Consider the following 20470-nt stretch of genomic DNA (forward strand, 5'->3'; position numbering starts at 1 on the left):
GGTCTCTACCTTGAAGAGTTTTGTCTTCTAAAATCTGCTTCATGTATATGGACTTGTGGGCCTTTGCAGAGCATCACCAGTCAATGGGGCTCCATGCAAGAGCAGGTATCTGCCTCCCTGGAACCTGTTCTGGGACTAGGGCCTGAGGAACACCAGCCAGACCCAAAGGCAGGACAATGGTTGCAGAAGGGGGGTGCAAAGAAATTTTTTCAATAGGAGAACTAGGTAGGAAGGAGTCTCCTGGAATAAATGAGCTTTTAAAGAAAGAAAGAAAGATCTGAGGGAGGAGAGAAGGTGCTTAGCAGACAGGGAGTGGTGAACTGTTCTGGGTCACTTTATCATTCATTATCTTGGAGAGCAGAGTGCACCTCACCTCCTTGTTATGTGGATGGGAAGCATGGCCTAGTGGATACAACCCTAGATTAGGACTTGGGAGGCCTGGGTTCTATTTCTGTTCCTCCATTATCACATCTGCAAACTAGGAATAATGATACTGACTTTTCTTTGTAACATATTTTGAGCTCTGTGGATGAAAAGCACTGTAGAAAAGCTAGGTATAATACCAATTCCCTTCATCTTCTCCCACTTGGGAGGGGGAAAGGAAAAACAATCTCTTCTGAAGACAACAAGGCAATGTATGGGCCACCCCTCCAGCGCCCCTTCACCCAGCAGCTGGGGAGAAGTTAACACCCAAACCATCATCATGTAGGGTTTGAGAATGCCTCTTGCTGGAAGATTTTCCTTGCTCATTCTTTGTTCACCTGTAAGTCTGCATGTGACTATGTGTTCCCTGCTCACTGATCAGCTGACACTGACAATCTAAGTTGAGTGTGTTGTACCCTACCAGGCTCTGGATCAGGAAGAGAGATGCATATGAGAACTGCTGCAGCTATGAACCCTTAAGCCAGTATGTCATAGGCTATACTTCTACCTACCACTTCCCCATTTGCAAAGTGAAATATCTCTCTGACGTCAGCCTATGGGAATAGGTGAGTATTTAGAAAAACAAAAATAGGTCAGATCTAACTATTTATTCAACCATTGTGGGTGGATGCTTTTCTCCCAGAGGTAAAAATCATATTTGAACCCTTAAGAAGCAGGTGGGCTGAAATTGATTTATTGGGATGATTTAGAACTGTGAAAACAAATTTAATTCTGAATACAATTTCATGTAGATTAAAAGAGTCTTGGAAGTGTAGCTGTTAAGGACTCTCTCTCCAGCACCATAGCCAAAGATGGAAGATTTATGAGGCTGAGCTGCTATACTGGAAGCAACTAATTATTTGCAATGATTCTTTGTACTTTGACAGTGATTATGTATTTTCACTGGAAATGACCATGGTGAAGTAAGTGATAAAGGCGGTTCATATTAAGGGCAAAGGTAATAACCAGTTACAACCAGCTCATTTTAGGACAAGCATAATAGGTGGTGAACAAAACGTCACCTAAACCAGCTTATTTAACATCCTGAGAATACTGAAATGTTGCCTCTTATAGTTTCTATTGTCTTTTTACTACTTTAAGCAGTCTTGTATTTAATTTATTTAATCTATCCAAACCATGTAGGGCAAATCCCACCCCCCATTCCAGCTCCCCACTGACACAGCAATCTCTAAATACAGTGGGATCACACGGATCCACTATGCGATGTTAGGGGCAGGTTACAGAAAGACAATGCAGGGGAAACATTGCAGATTTGGGGCCAGATTCTCAATGACACCAAGGCCCCTTCATGCTTCTCTGACAGCATAAAAGGGGGCGTATAGGTTTTAAATTTAAGCTCTATTCCTAGCCTCACTATGTAGGAAGTTAGGGTGTGGCTGGGGTACTATGTTCTATGACTATAAGCCCCAGGAAGCAGAAGGCGTAAAGTCAAGCAGCCTCACCAGGACTCAAGTAGATTCTCAGGACAGGGGAGTGCAAAGGTGGCTTACCACCATGTTTCTCTTCTTCTCCCCTCCCATGTCCTCTATTCCTGTGCTAAGTATGGGAATGAAATCATTGAGAACTGGGACTCCTATGCGCTGTAGAGCAGAGTGCCACGTTCTCATTGGCAGTGGCACAAGATATTGACCATGGACTACAACGAGACAGGATGATCATATTTGCTATGACAGTAGCTGCTGCTCTGATGTTCCATGTGCCTCTTTCTTGGGGTTTGTGCAGTGGTCTAGTATTTGGCCCTTTGAAAGCAAAGGCCTAGTGAGTGGCAACCTTAGAATCTGCAGTCATAAGTACATGATTAAAATGTCAATATCAATATTGTAATAAAAAAGAGCTGCTAAGATATTTGATCTTTTTTTCCTTGTCCTAGTTACCTGACATAGGCCAGGTTGTACACTTGTCACATGGCATGGATCAGTATCCATTGACTCATATGGCTTGTGTTACACACCTAGTTAAACTTGTGTCCTGTGATCACTGAAAATGGAAAATCAGTCCAAATGTGCTGCTGATGTTAACAGGTTTATCTATCTATCCTAAGCTATGTTTATACTGAACCAGTGTAAATTTCCCCAGTGAAAGCCAGGCTGCAGATGTTTCTGTCTCAAATATATTTGAATGTTTCTAGTCTATCCAAAATGCAGTCGCAAAGGTTCTTTTCTTGCCTCATTGGCCCTGTCTATCTTCTTCTCAAATCTCCTACATTAGCTCTGTTTGGTAGAGTTTCACCGCCTTAAACCAATGGTAAATTGGTTCTTGTTGTCTATGTACCAAAAGAGCTATAGCCCAGAGGGTTTCTTTTCAGTAAATTCAGAAATAATGAAGAAGGCCTCCCTATTGTTGGAATGTCTAATACAATTATAAAACTGAATGAACAGACTGGCTGTAGTGGAGAGCTTCCAGGATCATGGTGCAGAATTGTCTGTTTTAACATCCATCTGTTTTCATTCTCTCTAATCCATTATCATTCACCCAGTTATAATATGATGAATATCATTATGTGGATGCAGGAAAATCACTCTAGATATGTCTCCTATTGAAAATGTTAAATTAACGTGGTGGGGGGAAAGGCACAATTGATCTATAGATATTATTTCAGATAGGTGTCTTGATGTTTGATTTTGTTAATTCCATTAGTCAATACTTATGCCGTACTTATAAACAAAAATATATAAATATACAAATTAGAGGTTCCCCATAAACATGATAAACATATTACAGAAGGTAGATAGGTTTTCTTGCAATTTTTTTGACCGCTGCTGAATTGTTAAAATTAATGTTAAATCAATTCTCCACAATTTTCCTGAGAAGGCAAATTCAAGTGAAACCTACTGCAGCGTCAAGCTAATACTAGTAAAGACATAACTGGGATGAGGATCATGACGACTATGGTCACAAGGACTAAGGTAAGGAACTGTACAAGCAATTTCCACCATCCTTGCTGGTCAGCAAAAGTGAACAGAAACAAATTAGAAATGCATATTAATGATCGGAGCTCTACAAAACATAGAATGATTGTAACCACCACTACTCAGACAAACTGTTAAATTCACCTGTTACTTATATCTCTTCATGACAATGCTCTTCTGCAAGAGCAAGATATTAATTGCTAGGGGTGAGGCACAGAATTGCATATGTAAAAATAGCTGATTTGATTCCGATGAAAGGGTCTGGTCTGGAAACTGAGTGTTTGTAAAAGTGTTTGTAAAACAAATACAGTTATTAAACTTCATCCATTACTGTACTTAACTAGCTACATTCAAATTGAGATCCTTTATTGATAACCACTCTGCAGACCTCAATTTAAGCCTTAAAATGCCAAGGATCTCTAATTTTACAGATTTAGTCTTTTAAAGATACAGAAGAGGGAGAAATAGTCTTTCTGAAATGTACAGTCTAGGAAAGCCAAAGCAGATAACTTCCACTAGCCTGTAATTACCAAAGGAAGTTGTTAGATTTAGCTATCTTCCTTGCTTAATTGGCACATAAATGATTATAAGATTTGTATTAGGGCACAGATGACACCAATACAAGCATGATAGAAGTGCACAATGCACAAATGCCTATTTGCATTAAGCAGCATAAAACTAAATACAAAACTTCCGCCCATTATTTTAAATTATTTTTATTTGACATTTCTATTTTTTTTAAAAAGGATGACTTTAAAGTCATTTTACGTAGTATTTGTTGTTTAAATAGGCCAGGGCAAGGTTGTGGCTATATGTTAATAGCCTTGTGTAGGGGAGGAGTGGGGGAGAGGGAATGACCACCAGCAGCCACTTCTGAGAATTGACACACTGCTTCAAGCTTGTTTCATTACTGTGCTTAGGGCAGGATGGAATCTGAGGACTTGAGGAAAAGCGGGAGAAATAGGGGCCCCAATTAGACTCTTACAAGGGGGTGTACCAGCCTCATTCTCATTAGTGTGAAAAGGAGACACCCCGTTGGGGAAATTAACACCCCTGTTCGTACAAGGGACCAGGATGTGGGATGGGAGGGTTTCTTGGCTTCCATCACTTCTGGGGAATTACTCTACAGGTTCCCTGACAGTTTGCCCAGCTAGTGTGGGATCTTCCTCATGGGTTTTTCCCATGTCTGATACAAAGTCTTTTTTGATACTCCTCTTCTGGTCTCCCTTTCATAATTTCATTCCACTACTCCTAGGAACGGGACTAGGGGTTGCCCCAGGTGGCACTTGGAGGTAGCAGTGGTAAAGTTGTATGTGTGGTGTAACCAAAGAGGTTGCACAGTGGAGGAAAAGGGGTCTATGGGTCAGCACATAAGGGAGAGGGGATTTGGTTATAGACAACAGCCAAGCAATGGGGCAGGAGCTGGGGGTTAAGAGAACAGCAAAATGGGGGAGTTAGGGTTAAAGATGAAGAAGTGGAGCACTGGACCACAGGTGGAGCAGAGTGTGAGGGGCACAGGGGGAAGGTGAGAGCAGGTGGGCAGAAGGAAGCTCGTGGAGGGAACAAATAACGAGTGGGGAGCATTGGGGGGGGGGCTGTAAGGAGCACAGGAAGGCATCCTAAGTAGGGGAGCAGAGGACAGACAGGGTCAGATATAGCTCTGCAGGAATGAGGCTGGGGGAGAAGGGATGAGCTGGGGAGAAAGTTCCGCTGCTCTGATGTAGAGGAGCAAGTGGGAGCTGGTGGGTTCTAGGCTGAGAAGTTCTAGGTTTGAAGGGAAAAATCCTGCAGTACTAGGCTGAGGGAGGCTGGAGAAAGCTGGGTATGGAGCAAGCTCCCAAGGATTTGGGCTGGATGGTAGTGGTGGGAGCTTCTGGGCTGGGGAGTTTATTGGGGTTCTGGGATGAAGGGTAGTGGGTGGAAGCTCCCAGGGTTCTGGGCTGGGGGAAAATCCTAGGGGTTCTGGGAAGGCGGAAAGGTCCCTGGGGTTCAGGGTTAGGGAGTTCCCAAGTTATGGGCTGCGGGGGGGGGGGGGGCAGGAGGAAGTCTCCTGACTCTGACTGAGAGGTGGGAGGGGAAGTTCCCAAGGTTCTGGTCTGATGAGTGGGGGGTGGTCCCCGGGGTTCTGGTCTGAGGGGGAAGCTCCCTGGGCTTTTGGTCTGGTCAGGTGGGCACTCCCGGGGTTCTGGGTTGGGGGAAGATCCAAGGAGTTCTGGGCAAGGCAGGAAGGTCCCTGGGGTTCAGGGCTGGGGAGTTCCCTGGGTTCTGTGCTGGGGGAGAAGCTCCCAGGGTTCTGGGCTGCGGGGTGGCAGAAGGAACTATCCTGATTCTGATTGAAGGGTGGGAGGGGAAGCTCCTGGGATTCTGGTCTGAGGAGTGGGGGGCCATCCCTGGGGTCCTGGTCTGGGGGCGGGGCGATCCCCAGGGTTCTGGGCTGGGCAGGCGGGTGCTCCTGGCGTTCTGGGCTGGGGGCGGGGCAGTCCCCAGGGTTCTGGGCTGGGGCAGTCCCCGGGGTCCTGGTCTGAGGGGGAAGCTCCCAGGGGTTCTGGGCTTGGCAGGTAGGTGTCCTGGACTTCTGGGCGGGGGGGGGGGAAAGCTCCCTGGGGTTTTGGGCTGGGAAGGTGGGTGTTCCCGGGGTTCTGGGCTGGGGCGGGGCAGTCCCCGGGGTTCTGGGCTGGTCAGGCGGGTGCCCCCGGGTTCTGCGCTGGGGGCCAGACAGGGTGGTTCCCTGGGTTCTGGTCTGAGGGGGAAGCTCCCTGGGGTTCTGGACTGGGCAGGCAGGCAATCCTGGGGTTCTGAACTGAGGGGGAAAGCTCCCCGGGGTTCTGGGCTGGGCAGGCATGCGGTCCCGGGGTTCTGGGCTGGGGGGAAGCTCCCTGGGGTTCTGGGCTGGGCAGGCGGGCGGTCCCGGGGTTCTGGGCTGGAGGGAAGCTCCCCTGGGTTCTGGGCTGGGCAGGCGGGCGGTCCCGGGGTTCTGGGTTGGGGGGAATCTCCCCGAGGTTCTGGGCTGGGCAGGCGGGCGGTCCCGGGGTTCTGTGCTGGGGGGAAGCTCCCCGGGGTTCTGGGCTAGGCAGGCTGATGGTCCCGGGGTTCTGGGCTGGGGGGAAGCTCCCCGGGGTTCTGGGCTGGGCAGGCGGGTGGTCCCAGGGTTCTGGGCTGGGGCGAAGCCCCCCGGGGTTCTGGGCTGGGGGGAAGCTCCCAGGGGTTCTGGGCTGGGGGGAAGCTCCCAGGGGTTCTGGGCTGGGGGCGAAGCTCCCCGGGGTTCTGGGCTGGGCTGGGCAGGCGGGTGCTCCCGGGGTTCTGGGCTGAGGGGAAGCTCCCCGGGGTTCTGGGCTGGGCAGGCGGGTGGTCCCGGGGTTCTGGGCTGGAGGGAAGCTCCCCGGGGTTCTGGGCTGGGGGCGAAGCTCCCCGGGGTTCTGGGCTGGGCAGGCGGGTGGTCCCAGGGTTCTGGGCTGGGGCGAAGCCCCCTGGGGTTCTGGGCTGGGGGGAAGCTCCCCCGGGTTCTGGGCTGGGCAGGCGGGCGGTCCCGGGGTTCTGGGCTGGGGGGAAGCTCCCCGGGGTTCTGGGCTGGGCAGGCGGATGGTCCCTGGGTTCTGGGCTGGGGGGAAGCTCCCCGGGGTTCTGGGCTGGAGGGAAGCTCCCAGGGGTTCTGGGCTGGGCTGGGCAGGCGAGTGCTCCCGGGGTTCTGGGCTGGGGGCGAAGCTCCCCGGGGTTCTGGGCTGGGCTGGGCAGGCGGGTGCTCCCGGGGTTCTGGGCTGAGGGGAAGCTCCCCGGGGTTCTGGGCTGTGCAGGCGGGTGGTCCCGGGGTTCTGGGCTGGAGGGAAGCTCCCCGGGGTTCTGGGCTGGGCTGGGCATGCGGGTGGTCCCGGGGTTCTGGGCTGGAGGGAAGCTCCCCGGGGTTCTGGGCTGGGCAGGCGGGTGCTCCCGGCGTTCTGGGCTGAGGGGAAGCTCCCCGGGGTTCTGGGCTGGGCAGGCGGGTGCTCCCGGGGTTCTGGGCCGGGGGCGGCTGGGGGGGCGGGGGAGGCGGGGCACGGCCGGGCCTGCGCCGGCGACTGACGCGCAGCTGGCAGCCTTGCTCATGCGCGGCCGGCCGGGCGGTGCTAATCGTCCCAGCTCGGGGAGAATGGGGCGGAATCCGGGGAGCGCAGACTGAGACGCTTCCAGGGGCTGGGGCTGCGCTGGGGGGCGGCCGGGCAGGGGAGGGGGGCGTGCGTGCTCCGGCTGCGGGCGGGGGCAGGCGGGGAGCTGTGCCGGGGGCGGGGAGCCGTGCCCGGCAGGAGGGGTTGCAGGCGGCGGCGGCGGCTGCACCGGGATTTTCTCTCTCTCTCTCTTCATTGCAACAAAGTTGCGGAGCGAGTGATATTGTTGCAACCCCCCGTGGCTGCTGGCCGATCGGATCGGGGGCCGGAGCCGGTCGCTGCCCCGGGGGAGGGGGCGCAGAGCCGCCGCCGCTGGATTATCCCGAGCCGGGTCGAGCTCTTCTGGATCTCCGTCTTTTGCTGCTGCCGCCGCCGCTGTGAATCCGAGGGGCTGAGATTTTTTTTAACCCTCTTTTTTTTTTTTTGAGGGGGGGATTTTGTCAAGGTCATTCTGTGGATTTAATTTTTTTATCTCCCCCCTCTCTCCTCTCACCACCACCACCACCACTACCCAGCCTTGTTCTGTGGATTATAATCTCTCTGGATCGGAGGGTCTGAACAGGAGGATTTTTAGGGCTTCGGGGGTTGGGGAGGGGAAGTGGTGAGTGAGGAAGGGGGGTGATTTTTTTTCTCTCCCCCCTTCCTTTTTTCTTTTTCTCGTTTGGAAATGGATGGGAAAATCAGGCAGAGCCGGAGATCAAGGTCCCAAAGGGACCGCGTGAGCAGAAGGGAAGCTAATGTCAGGGATCCTCGAAATCAAAGTCCTTCTTCGGCATCCGAAAAGGAGCAAAGCCCTGGCAAGGAAAATACAAGCCAAAACTGTACAAATCCCCCAAACCTGGCGTCCACCGCCAGAAATGTCAGACCTCCGAGGCGCAGGAGACGGGAATCCAGCTCCCAAGAAGAGGATTTAATTGATGGGTTTGCTATAGCCAGCTTCAATACCTTAGAAGCCTTGGAGGTAAGAGATCAGAATGATGGGTTATCTGGTATTTGTATGTTTCATGGTCCAGAGCAATGGTATTGTCTCCTGAAAAAGCATGGGACCTTTATAGAGGCACTGAATCTAGGTTCCAGATTGTAAATACCAGTTAACTTTCTTCTTGTAAATTACCTGTGTGCATTAATCCTGATGTCAGCCTGGAGGAATTTAAATAGAGGGGAAGCTGTGTATGTATGTGGTCATAGGGATGGCAAGTGAACACCAGTATCTTTCTTGAGTACTTGTGTGTCTGTTCATAAGTTGCTGTAGGCCAGTATTTGTGGGTAGTCCTATACTTTCCATTTCAACTAATGTCAAGTATCAGGGCAAGTTAAATGTTTGTTTAGGATTTTAATTGGCTGACAAATATCTGATGGGAGGAATGTAACTTATTTGTGCATCATGGTATATTGACGATAACCTGACATTGTGAATTCTAGAGTCAATACTTAAACCATTTTTTTCTAGGCCTTTAAAGTTTGTATTTGTATTGCCAGAATATTACTTTATCTTTCTCAGGAGACTGTTAGCAAATGGCCAGTGTTTAACATTTTGTGGAAAAAGAGATGTTTAAATGGATAATAATCCCCCGGTTGTAAGTCCCAATTTTTGAAGTAATTGAACAAATTCTTCATCCGTTATTGACTGTCCATATTTTCCTGCTGTTAATAGGTTGGCAAAAATATTGCTTGTCAGACTTATTACAAACAATATTTGCTGAGCAAATACTGCTTGTCTTGTCTGAGCTAAATTAAGCAGAGCAGGAAACGTAATATTCTCAGAGGGGCAATGAGAATCTAGCACTTTGTGTGGCTTTTGAGTTTTGTTTTGTGGGTGTGTGATGGGAAAATTTGAGTTGATAGGAGAAAAACCGCTATCTAAAGGCATTTATCAAAGAAAAGAGTTCATCATATTCTCAGTAAATATGAGCAATAATAGTGTCCTCGTTCACTTTACCACATTTTTAATACAGCACGTTGAATAATGTGTTTGGTTATTCATACTTTGGATTTCCTGCCATTTTAGTATCTATCTTGTCTAGGATTTTAATTTACTGTAATCCTTGTTATGTTTCCCTGGCCCTCTTGTACATCTGTACAGCATTCTTAATGTTTACACCCACATACCAAGATTTTATTTTGTCAGAAGGTTTCCCAAAGAACCTGTCTGATTTCCAGACCAAATCTCTTAGAACACAGGTTCCTTCTCCCATAGTTTGTGGCCTTGTGGCTACCAGGATTTTTCAGCTCACCCACACTTTGTTAGCAGTGTGTTTATAAAGTCTATTGTAACAAGTAGCTGATGATCAGAACCAACTTCTTTGTACCCTAAAGACGATCCTTTTAAACATAAGAGAAACTGCCATCTCTTTGGGCCCTAAATTTCCCCTCTCTATCCCTAATCTCTGAGTGTTTTGCTTGGGAAGTCATTACTAGCAGGGCATATGGTGATGGTGTTTGGAAGGGGACAACCTGCTCAGCAGCAGTGTCTGGAGCTGTTCTGAGAAGAAATGTTTCTAATGCATGATGCCCTGTAAATCTACGGGGGACTGAGCTGGCAAGATTTTGGTTAAGGGAAACTGACTCTTAATGCATGTAAAAAGAAAATTTGGCTGAGTCTCTGCTGAGCAATATTGAATGTGTAAATGCTGGAATGTTTAAAAAGAAAAGATTTATGATAAACTGATGGGTGGTGTTTTATGGCCTTTAGCAGAAACTGCTGTGGGATATTATCTTAACACTTAAATCAACTAATGTCTGTCTGAGTTGATAATGAGCAAACTATCCAGCTTTGTGTTGCTTTAAAACAGATGGTCTAGACCTGTCTGTTTTTTTTTTTTTTTCTGGGCATGCTCATTGTCAAGCACACATCAGCAGATAGGTCCAATTAAACCACTGCATTTCTCAGAGCTGTCAGTGAAGAAAGTAAAATTCATTTTCTTTGGGAAATTTTCTGCCATGATGAGCACATTATTGGGAAATACCATTCAAATGATGGTACAGTCCCTCCAGGGGCAAAAGGGGGGAGGGGGAGCATCTCATGGTTTGCACATGGTATCGGATTAGTCATCAAATCAACCAAACATTAATCTGGGCAATAGTACTGTGCACAGAGGAAGAGGAGTGACATTAAAAAAAACCAACCACCACCCCACAACCCTGGAAACCTTTTTGCTTTGGGGATGAGCTATGGTAAAGATACTTTATAGGACAGTCCCCTCGGAATCCATAGTGAGATTTCAGAAGCAATCTATTTCTGCAGTCTTTATCAACATGCAAGAGAGTACACGAACTTCATTTTAGATTTTAATTGGCTCGTCAGAATAAATAGTGTAAGCAGAAGTCACTTGTTTCTTTCATGTGTTGCACTGGAAGATGTGTCATACGTGAGGTGCTTTTGAAAGTCCTAGTGATCTGTGTATTTAATAAATTCCAGTAATACACACACATTTACTGTGCATTGTGAGAATTTTTCTTACAAAAGAGCAGTGCTGCTTTTGTCAAAAGATAATGCCTGGCAGATTTCTGATGTAGCAGCAAGCAAAAGGGATTAGCAAAACAAAACTGCTTTAAAGTAACATATGCCCACATAAATTAGTGAATCTGTAAGGTCATTTAGAATACTAAGAAGCAATACTCTGTAGTATACTTGACTACAACAGGTGGTCTTCCACTGGTTTTGAGGAGAAGCATCTTTAACAGTGCATACGTTTTTGCAAAAATAATTCTGCGATGTCTGCTTATATAAAAATGATATACAATTTGAGGAGAAAAGAGAATAAAGTTTAATTTCATATTCAGCACGCATATGTTAGCCTTCTCATAATTTTTTTCATTTGTAAGCCTAAAAAGGAGCAGTTGTTTGTGTATGTGGCAGTTCTTCATTATGATCCTTTCTCATATTGCTGCTTTGCATTGTTTTTCATTTGGTTTTACAGTGACCTGTGATTAGGTTAAATAAGCTCGCTAAATTGTGGGTTTCCCCTGGGAAATCAAATTGCTGTATGGTTAGAGAGAACTTCATGGTAGAAAAGTCTGTAACATGTAGGTTTTCTTTTTCTTTTTATCTCAAATAATGTGAAATCCCCTTCCTCACTTCAAAAAAATTTCTCATTACCTTATGTTCCTGTAAATGTAGGGTGCTATATATACTCTTCCTGTACGTTGAACTGAAGATGCCGGCATGCTGAGCCCAGCAGGAGTTAATTTTGCTGTTGCCTATGAGGGAGTTAGTTACTTTATGATGTTTCCTTTAATTTTTTTAAGTTTTAAGAAGTAGTGCTTTGAATTTTCATTAAACCACTACAGAATGCTGCCAGTGGCATTTTGGTACCTGATGATGATGTCTCAGCTCTGCATGTGTCTATCTACTTGTGGCTTCGTTTTAGGAACAGATTACCTATCACAAGCTCTAGGTATCCTTTACTCAAGAGAGAACTTAAAACAGATAATATTTAAAAAAAATAATCCAACTAAGATCAAAACAGAAAGCCGTAGCAAACCATCAGTTCTTCTCTGTTCATAAGGATCCGAAATTACCCCAACTCATCATCTGCACTTAAATATCCTTCACCCTCAATACAAATCTCTACTCAAACCCAGGTTAAAATGCAGCTTTATCTTACAAATTATTAAATAGAAATCAATAGAATTTCAGAGTTTAAAAGAAATAGTAGAGGGACTTAATAGCAGGTAAAGCAAATGAAATAAATGTTTTAATCTGAAAGGGAGAGTCATTGTGGAGACCGAATAAGATGGACAGCTACAGGAAGTGAGAGACAAGCTTTTGAGCTACACAGAATTCTTGTGGCCCAAAAGCTTATCTCTTTCACCAATGGAAGTTGGTCCAATAAAACATCTGACCACCTTGTCGCTAATCTCCTGAGACCAGCATGGCAACAACTACACTGCAAACTACAGGAATGCTATTTAGATGACCTGTGCAGCAGAGAAGAAGGTTCTTGCACCAGTGGCGATATGATTGTGAGATCTGTAATGTATGTGCAGGGAGAGAAAAAGTGAGAGGTGGTCTATGAAGGAGAATGCAGAAAGTCCTTGAGGGGATGTTTAAAAACAGAGGGGAATTTTGAACAGCATCCTGAAATGAATGGATATATATATATGTGCGTGTTTCTCTCTTGCTGTATATTCATTTCATTTAGATGAAGTTGCTAATTATTCTTGAAGGTGATTGGTGAATCACAGTGAGAAAAAAACAGATGAGTGAATCTGTATTTAAGGGCTCCTCTCTCTGATCATACTTGTTCCTTTCAAGTATAAAAACAATGCTAAAAAGGGAATTTCATCAGAATGTAAATGAATGAGATCTTTGAGACCAGTTGTTCAATCAAAGCTTTTGTAAATGTTATATCTGTGTGTTCTTTGGCTTTTATTATCAACTTTACAAAGCTGTGGAACCCTATAATAAAGATTTAAGATTTTGTATTTATATTCTGGTAGCTCTCAGCTGGGATCAGGGCTCCTTTGCATTAGGTGTTGCACAAATACAGCTCCCAGTCCTGAAAAGATATAGACTTGTGCTTAACTTCACACAAGTTAGTAGTTCCACTGAAGTCATGAGGCTACATGCAGATAAGTGTTTGCAAGGTTGCAGCCATACAAGTAGATAGTCTCTACCCTGAAGAGGTTTACATTGTGTTAGTTTTCTCACACCTTCCTTTTTTAAGGGATCTAACAGAGATACTAGGTAGTTGCTTGTTGTGGGTTGTGCTTCAGACTAGCCAGTTGGAAAGTATTGTAGTGATGCAAAATTTCTGGGTAGAATCTGTAATTGCTTGGTCTTTCTTTCAACTTCTGTCTTGATAATGCGGTGTCCACAAGTGTGCTGTACACTGTGCTGTTGCTCTGATCTTTTAACAATGATAAAACCAGTGCGTTTAACTTCCTGTTCCAAAGGTTTTGTGTTAGTTCCATTGACTTAGCTGTGTAACCTTTGATTTATGATTATATCTTCTGTATGTTTTCAAATGTGATGTAATGAAGTCTTTTCCATAAAGCAGCACTCATGTTTAAAAGGGCAGATTCCCAACATTTAAAGTACTTACCTTGGTACTTAATTGCCTAATGACAATTTATAAAGTCAGTTTTTTGAGGAATTATGTTCCTTAAAAATCTTGTACTTTTAAAGATTCCACTTCAGATGCCTTAGACTTTTGATTTAACTGCAGACTTAGTAGTAGTCTTCGATTATCTGTTTTCATAGCAGTGTGCTTTTCAAGATTAAAAAAAAGCAGGTTAATTATGGCAGTTAATTGCCTTTTGCAGATGAATACTAAAAATCTGCTTTAATTATAAGAATTTCTTTTCCATGGATCTTTTAAAAGAAAATGAACTAATATTGCTAATATATGTAAAAGTGGACTGCTGTAGTTAGTATAGAGTTTCTAAAGAACGTAGAGAAAATAACCTCCTTTTCACTCAGAAACTCACTCGAATGCTTAATTTTTCCAACAGAACTTGGACACTAGTCTTGCCATGAAGTAGCTGTGATCTGCAAGAAGAGTTGGACTATTGGTATGGAAATCAGCACAGCCACTTTGCTTCTGGAATTCCCATATCTAGTCTTGTTGTAATAAGTAGCTTTCTTTGGTGACGTTACTGAGAACAGGAATTGTAAAAGCAAAGTGGGATGCATTAATTAGATGAGCACATTTGGATATTACCATGCCGCACGCTGTTCCAACTCAGGTTCTGGGAACATGGTATAATGTTTTGACATAGAAGACAGTCTGGTTTCTGCCATTTCGATAACTGATCCTTTTGGGCTACTTTCAAATTGGAAAATCTGAAATGCTGACACCCAGGTCCATAGGAACCCCATTCTGTGCTTGGAGTTCTTAGATGAAAACTATTTTATATCGCTGCAATCTAAAGTAAATGTCACTCAGGGAATTGTGTGTTGGTGGCACAGAAAAGATTTCACTGTCTGATACTATTAGTCAGATTAGCTTTGATTTTTTTTAAATTTAACAGATATTGGCAACTTTTTTTATTTTGGTCTGTGCAAGCCCATTGTGACAGTTCTTAGAGCAATATATAAATCAACTAAAGATGACCTGTAAAGACGGAATAATGAGCTTGTGCCTTCTTGCTCCTTTATGATGTGAAAGGAGGCCAAAGAATTTTTCTTTTGCTTATTTCTTTGCATTAGAAATACAGGTCTTGTCCACTGGGAAAAACTCTGAGGCGACCGTAGAGCTAGTAAAATGAGCATGAACAGCAGAGAGGGGAGCGCATTTTTAAACTTATTACTGTTTAAGCACCTGTTTAACTCAACTGACTTGCCCATTCTTTGGAGAAGAGATGACTTTGTTAAATATTTATTTAACACTCCCCCCGCCCCTTCAGTTGATGAGTGGTCTCAGTAAATGTCTGCCCCAACCTGTAAATAAGTTAAAAAGGCAGGCAAGGAAAAAGATCCCTTTGAAAGTGGAATGCTTTCAAATAATTTTTAGATATAAAGTAATCAAAAGAGAACACAGGTGTTATTTCTTGATAGGCTGCTTTAAGGTGCCCATCAGAAATTCAGCTGATGTAACGTTTGTGGGCTGAAATGCGGATTTCCCCCCCCTTGAAACTTGCAAACAGAAATATGGGTACAGTCAGTATATTAATATATGGAGACATACCTATCCTATAGAACTGGAAGGGACCCTGAAAGGTCATCAAGTCCAGCCCCCTGCCTTCACTAGCAGGACCAAGTACTGATTTTGCCCCAGATTCTTAAGTGGCCCCCTCAAGGATTGAATTCACAACCCTGGGGTTAGCAGGCCAATGCTCAAACCACTGAGCTATCCCTCCCCCCGGTAATGGTAGCATTATTTATAACTTCCTCTCTGGAAGCATTTTGTCCTTTTGTGTTCTTTCATTTTGTAAGAAATGGGTGTCTACTTAATATTGGATCTTAAAAAAAAAAAATGTAAGGATCCAATTCTGGAAAGACTTAAGCATGCAGTTAACTTTATGCATCCTGAATAGTGCCATGTGGGGAGGGAGGATTTTAAGCCCTGGTCTACACTGGAACCTTATTTTGATATAACTGTATCACTGATGGGTGTGAAAAATCCTCACCCTGAAGCAACACAGTTATACCAGCTGAACTCCCAGTGTAGACAGTGCTATATTGACAGGAGTGCTTCTCCCATTGATGTAGTTACTGCCTCTCAGGGAAGTAGAGTAGCTCCGCCTACAGGAGCAGCTCTCCCGTTGGCATACGTAGCATCTTCACTAAGCACTGCAGCGATGCAGCACAGTCGATTTCTTAGACTCTGTACAAACCTAATTATAATTTGGAGCTGGAAATGAGTAAGAATCAAGCTCTGCAGTCCCTACTGGGACTCTGTACCTCGTCAGTGGACCTGGCCACATAGCTATACACAGTGAAATCAATGGACATACTGTTGCATGTGAGTGAGTCATTTAAGAGGAGTGATTGTGTGTTGTAATGGAGTGTGACTGCTCCATGAAAGCAGTGGTGCATATATGGATCGTGTTAGTTTCATGGTATTATCTGGGTATGTGCTGCTTACCATACTTGTAGATTAATCAGAAAAAGAGATGGCTTACTGAGCTGAGCATCAGGTTTTGAAATTTTTGATATTCTATGAAACAGAAGGTACAAAATGCCACAGAGTCAACTTCATCCTTGTGAGGCAGATAAGCTGAGTTCTTCACTTTGCTGTGTGCATGGTCCAAATTCAACGTGACAGTCCCTTTCACAAAACCTAAGACCAATGGAAAAGTTTCAGTGCATATTTTCTTCCAAAAAAAAATTCCGTTAGAAAGTTACAAATGTTCTCTTGAGGAGTTTACAACAAGAACACTTCAGTATTTTAACTGGTGCCAAAGAACATATGTAAAATTGACTGGAATTGACTTGAAACAAAAATGCAACTGACCTGGCTAATTGCATCCTCCAAACAAAGGAAAAATCAAATTTAAACCATATAAAAAGTGAAAGGTAAATGTGATTTTAAATTATTTAGCATTTAATAGTCTAAGGTGTTGTGTGTAGCTCAGGTAAGTATGTTTTATAAAATATATTTTAAAAAAAATGCCTGACAGCATCCCATTTTTAAAAGAAGTAGATCTTACTAGTTCCAGTTAACATGCATTCGACTTGTAATGAAATAACCAATAAAATCTCCATTGTCTCTCCCTGTATGCTAGTGAAAGACAAGTTTGGCCATTTATCTTGGCTATCTCAAAGAAATGAGACAGACTGTCTCTCTCATAATGATGTGTTCAGGAAAATGCAAAATTCTGAGGGTATTTAGAGCAATATTGGCCCTCTCAGCCTGAAATTTTCTTAAACCGAATTCTGGCTTGCTCTGTGTAAGAATTGGTCGACACAGATGTTTTGTACCAGGCTAACTATATAAGTTTAGAAACTGATATAGTTAAAGTGATACAACCCTGTAGTAGACACAGTTGTACTGTTATGAAGATGCTTATATTGGTATAGCTTATTCCAGTGAATTTAAATTTAGGGATTTATCTTTCTGTCTTTGACCAAAACTTCTTCTTCCTACTCCATGGTAGGGGTGTGGAGTTTGCTGCACTTGGTGGTGGCTGCATGTATGTAGATTCTAAAGTGGATCTTTTGGAAGAATATGGTTGTAGAAAGATTGTGCAGCTTTTTATAAAAATCATTCTTTGTCACCGCGATTTAGGATGGGGGGAACTTTGTTCTGGTATCCTTAGTGTGGCAGTCAGTATTTGTGTATTGCTCAGAGCAAGTTGTGTATCAGCAAAACTGAGACCATGGGATGAGCTCTTAAATCAAGCTCAGTGACTTTTAAAATAAAGCTTTGAAATACAGTAGGGAAGGCTTGCATCCTGGTATCTATTGTACGTGAATATCTTGCTCGAAGTGAGAACAGTTTCCAATGCATTGCACTTCAATGCCTCTAGTTAATCGCAGTAAAGATATGAAAGAGCTTTATGTAGGTGAAGTGACTGTTACTATTTAACAGTTTCTTGGCTTGGCTTTGCTGTAGTACAGAGGGGCTTTGACTGTTTCAGCCGCGCTACTTACACACACTGAGGTGTCTGAGTGCTGCTTTACTGGGTACATTCCATCTCTTTAAAAAATTGTTTCTTTCCCAGATCAAATGAGCTGTTATTAATACCATTCAGATGCTGAAAGGAGAATCAGTCTTCACACTGTTAATCCAAAATGCTTTTAAGAAAAAAAGTCCTGTTAAAATGAGTCGGTCTTGGGTGACTTAACTTTCAAGGCTGTGTCTGCGTGAGCAGCAGTGGCACCTGTCATATGTCACCAGTACAGCTCTATTTGTTCTAGCATGCTGAAGGCTGGAGTGTATACAGGCCTTGGGGATCTTTACCCTGTTGTGAACGGGGCTGGCTGTCAGATGTAGCATAGAGAGATCCCAGATCTTTTTACCCAACTTCCAGTGTAGTTACTATCAGTGATGCTGTATTGGTAGTGAATTGGGGTCCCATTAATGCAAGCAAAGCTGTGTCTGTCCAGAGGATGTTGGTTAGGGAGATATTTCATGCTCTGTGTAGAGTATGGGGAAGGGTGTGGGTAGGGAAAGGCAGTAGATTTCAAGGACTCGGAGAGGCTGGCTGTCAGGGAATCTACAGAGCATTGTTGCGGGCGGGGGTCATACTGTAATGCAAGGAAGGAAAGCTGCAGGGGCATGCAGGAAAGTAAAATAGCAGTGAAGAATATACCAAATCTTTTGGGTACCATAGGAGAAGGAAGGAAGAGGAGTGGGAATGGGCTGGGAACAGCAGAGGCTGGCATAAGTCACCTCACATTGTTCATTAATTATTTCAAATTAAGTGCCATGGAAGCAAAACTTCAGGCATCCGTATTGACCCTATAGTTACTAAAGCAGTATGAGGACTGCTCTCCTGTGTCATTCAAGGTAGACGTAGCCTGTTTCATTTGTAGTTCCGTTTTGCTCCAAGCCAGAAAGAGACTAACTTGAACAAAAGTTGCGTCTGCAAGGTCAGTGCTTGGCATGGATTGGAGGGATCAAAATGATTCCCAGAGCCATTGGCTGCAAAACATGGGCTGATGTCACCATTCCTGTCTATCTCTGTGTGTTCAGTGAAAAGCTTTACAATCTTTTATGAGCTATGTACAGTTACACCAGCCACATGCCACAGAAAAGATCGCAATTTGAAGTCAAACATTCCATTTTAGGGGACTGTGGGTCACTGTCAATAAGCCTGTACTTCATTTTGTTCTGGTATGGCCTGGACGTGCTTTGCAGAGGAGCCACAGAGAGATGGCTTTTTCTGTCCGAATTTCGAATGAGATGTGTGTAGGAAATCTCTTTCATCTAGTCTAGTGCATCCTGTAGTCTGCTGAGTATGAAAATTAATGTTAGTGACTGGTTATCATAGAACTCTTGTGTCCCCCCCCACCCCCGACCAAATTTTCTCCATAAATCAGTGCTTCTCAAAGTTGGGCCACTGTTTGTGCAGGGAAAGCTCCTGGCGGTCGGGGCCGGTTTGTTTACCTGCCGCGTCCGCAGGTTTGGCCGATCGCAGCTCCCACTGGCCGTGGTTTGCTGCTCCAGGCCAGTGGGGGCTACGGGAAGCAATGTGGCCTGACGGATGTGCTGCCACCCTTCCCACAGCCCCCATTGGCCAGGAGGGCAAACCGTGGCCAGTGGGAGCCGCAATCGGCTGAATCTGTGGATGCGGCAGGTAAACAAACAGGCCCGGACCGCCAGGTGCTTTTCCTGAATGAGCGGCGGACCAGCTTTGAGAAGCACTGCCATAGATGACAAACAATAAAACTAGAGTTCATTTATTTTTATTTAGTATTAGGTAGTTTCCCCCCCCAAGCATATCCACAAACTAGTAACCCCTGTGTAATGAGGAAATGCCATCGTTAGCTTGAGAGGAGGTGGGTGGCCCACGCAGGGGGGAAAATGGATAATTTAGATACTGTCTGGCTACTCAACAGATTGGGATAATTGCCTTATGACCTACAGAAGGGCTGCAGTTTCATTACTCCCTACTATTGTTAAAACTATGGATTAAGCAGCAGTGGTTTTGTTATACACTCTTTACTACAGAGCTAAAGCATTTTTTGTGGGGTGGCTGTTTTATCCTTTGATTGCTGTTAAGTTTTGGCTAATAAATATGATTATATCTTTGACTTGGAATCATGAATGCGTTTTGTGTGTGTGGATGTTTTGCTGGGTGCGCCTCTTTTTTTATATAATCTATCCAGACCTCATGCACAGGGAGAGAGAGATACTAAAGATAGTATGGAGTTAAGAGGTGTTTATAGAATCAGTCAAACCTGAAATAAAATAATTATGGTGTTTTGTCAGCTTGTTAATAACTTGCAGCCATCGGGAGAAATATAATTGCAGCATCCTTAGTTTTTGATTGTGAAATTAAATAAAGAACGTGAAAATAGTTGGACATGAAGCCTGAGAAAAATGATGGGCCAATTAATTAAAAAAACCAAACTTCATTCCAATTTAGGTTCACTACAGTCGGTTTTCTGTGCAATTCAATGTGTTAATGAAAAGCGTTCAACCCTTTGTCCCACACCAAACTGTCCCCAGAATCTTTAGGATTTGAGGCTTATCTGGAATGTTACCAAAACCTTCTGTGAATGAAGTGGAAATAAATCCTCATGCATATTAGATATGAAAGAAGAGTCTTGTCACCTGTAATAACTAAAATCCCCTGAAGTGTTGCCAGCATGTACTTTAAGAATTATATAATTATATGATTATTGAAAGAGACATAAAAGACCTCATGGCAAAACTAAAAAAATTGTAAAAAACCACATGCATAAAGAGAGGGACAAAATTTGTCACCATCTTTTCCAGTTGCTTTTTCACAGTGTCTAAAAGTCCAATAATTGCTCTTATCAAGAGGGCTTAATGAAATTGGAGGGGGCGGGAAGGAGGGAATTGCGTGCGTTATAGGTGGCTATGTCACAGCGCTATCTTTCAGGTTTATTTTCAGCTGTAA

At 44.3% G+C, this 20470-nt stretch overlaps 1 protein-coding gene across 11 annotated transcripts in view; it reads left to right on the plus strand.

The window, feature by feature from the left end:
- Positions 1-7947: 7947 nt before the first annotated feature.
- FBRSL1 (fibrosin like 1) overlaps positions 7948-20470 on the plus strand; it is a 756178-nt gene continuing 743655 nt past the window's right edge. For all 11 annotated transcript variants that reach the window (XM_030582655.1, XM_030582651.1, XM_030582657.1 and 8 more), the window contains exon 1: positions 7948-8453. In XM_030582655.1, the coding sequence (XP_030438515.1) occupies positions 8160-8453 (294 nt within the window). In that variant the 5' untranslated portion in view covers positions 7948-8159. The remainder of the gene's footprint in view (positions 8454-20470) is intronic.

Source organism: Gopherus evgoodei, chromosome 13 (genome assembly GCF_007399415.2).
Source record: "Gopherus evgoodei ecotype Sinaloan lineage chromosome 13, rGopEvg1_v1.p, whole genome shotgun sequence".
Lineage (NCBI taxonomy): Eukaryota > Metazoa > Chordata > Testudines > Testudinidae > Gopherus > Gopherus evgoodei.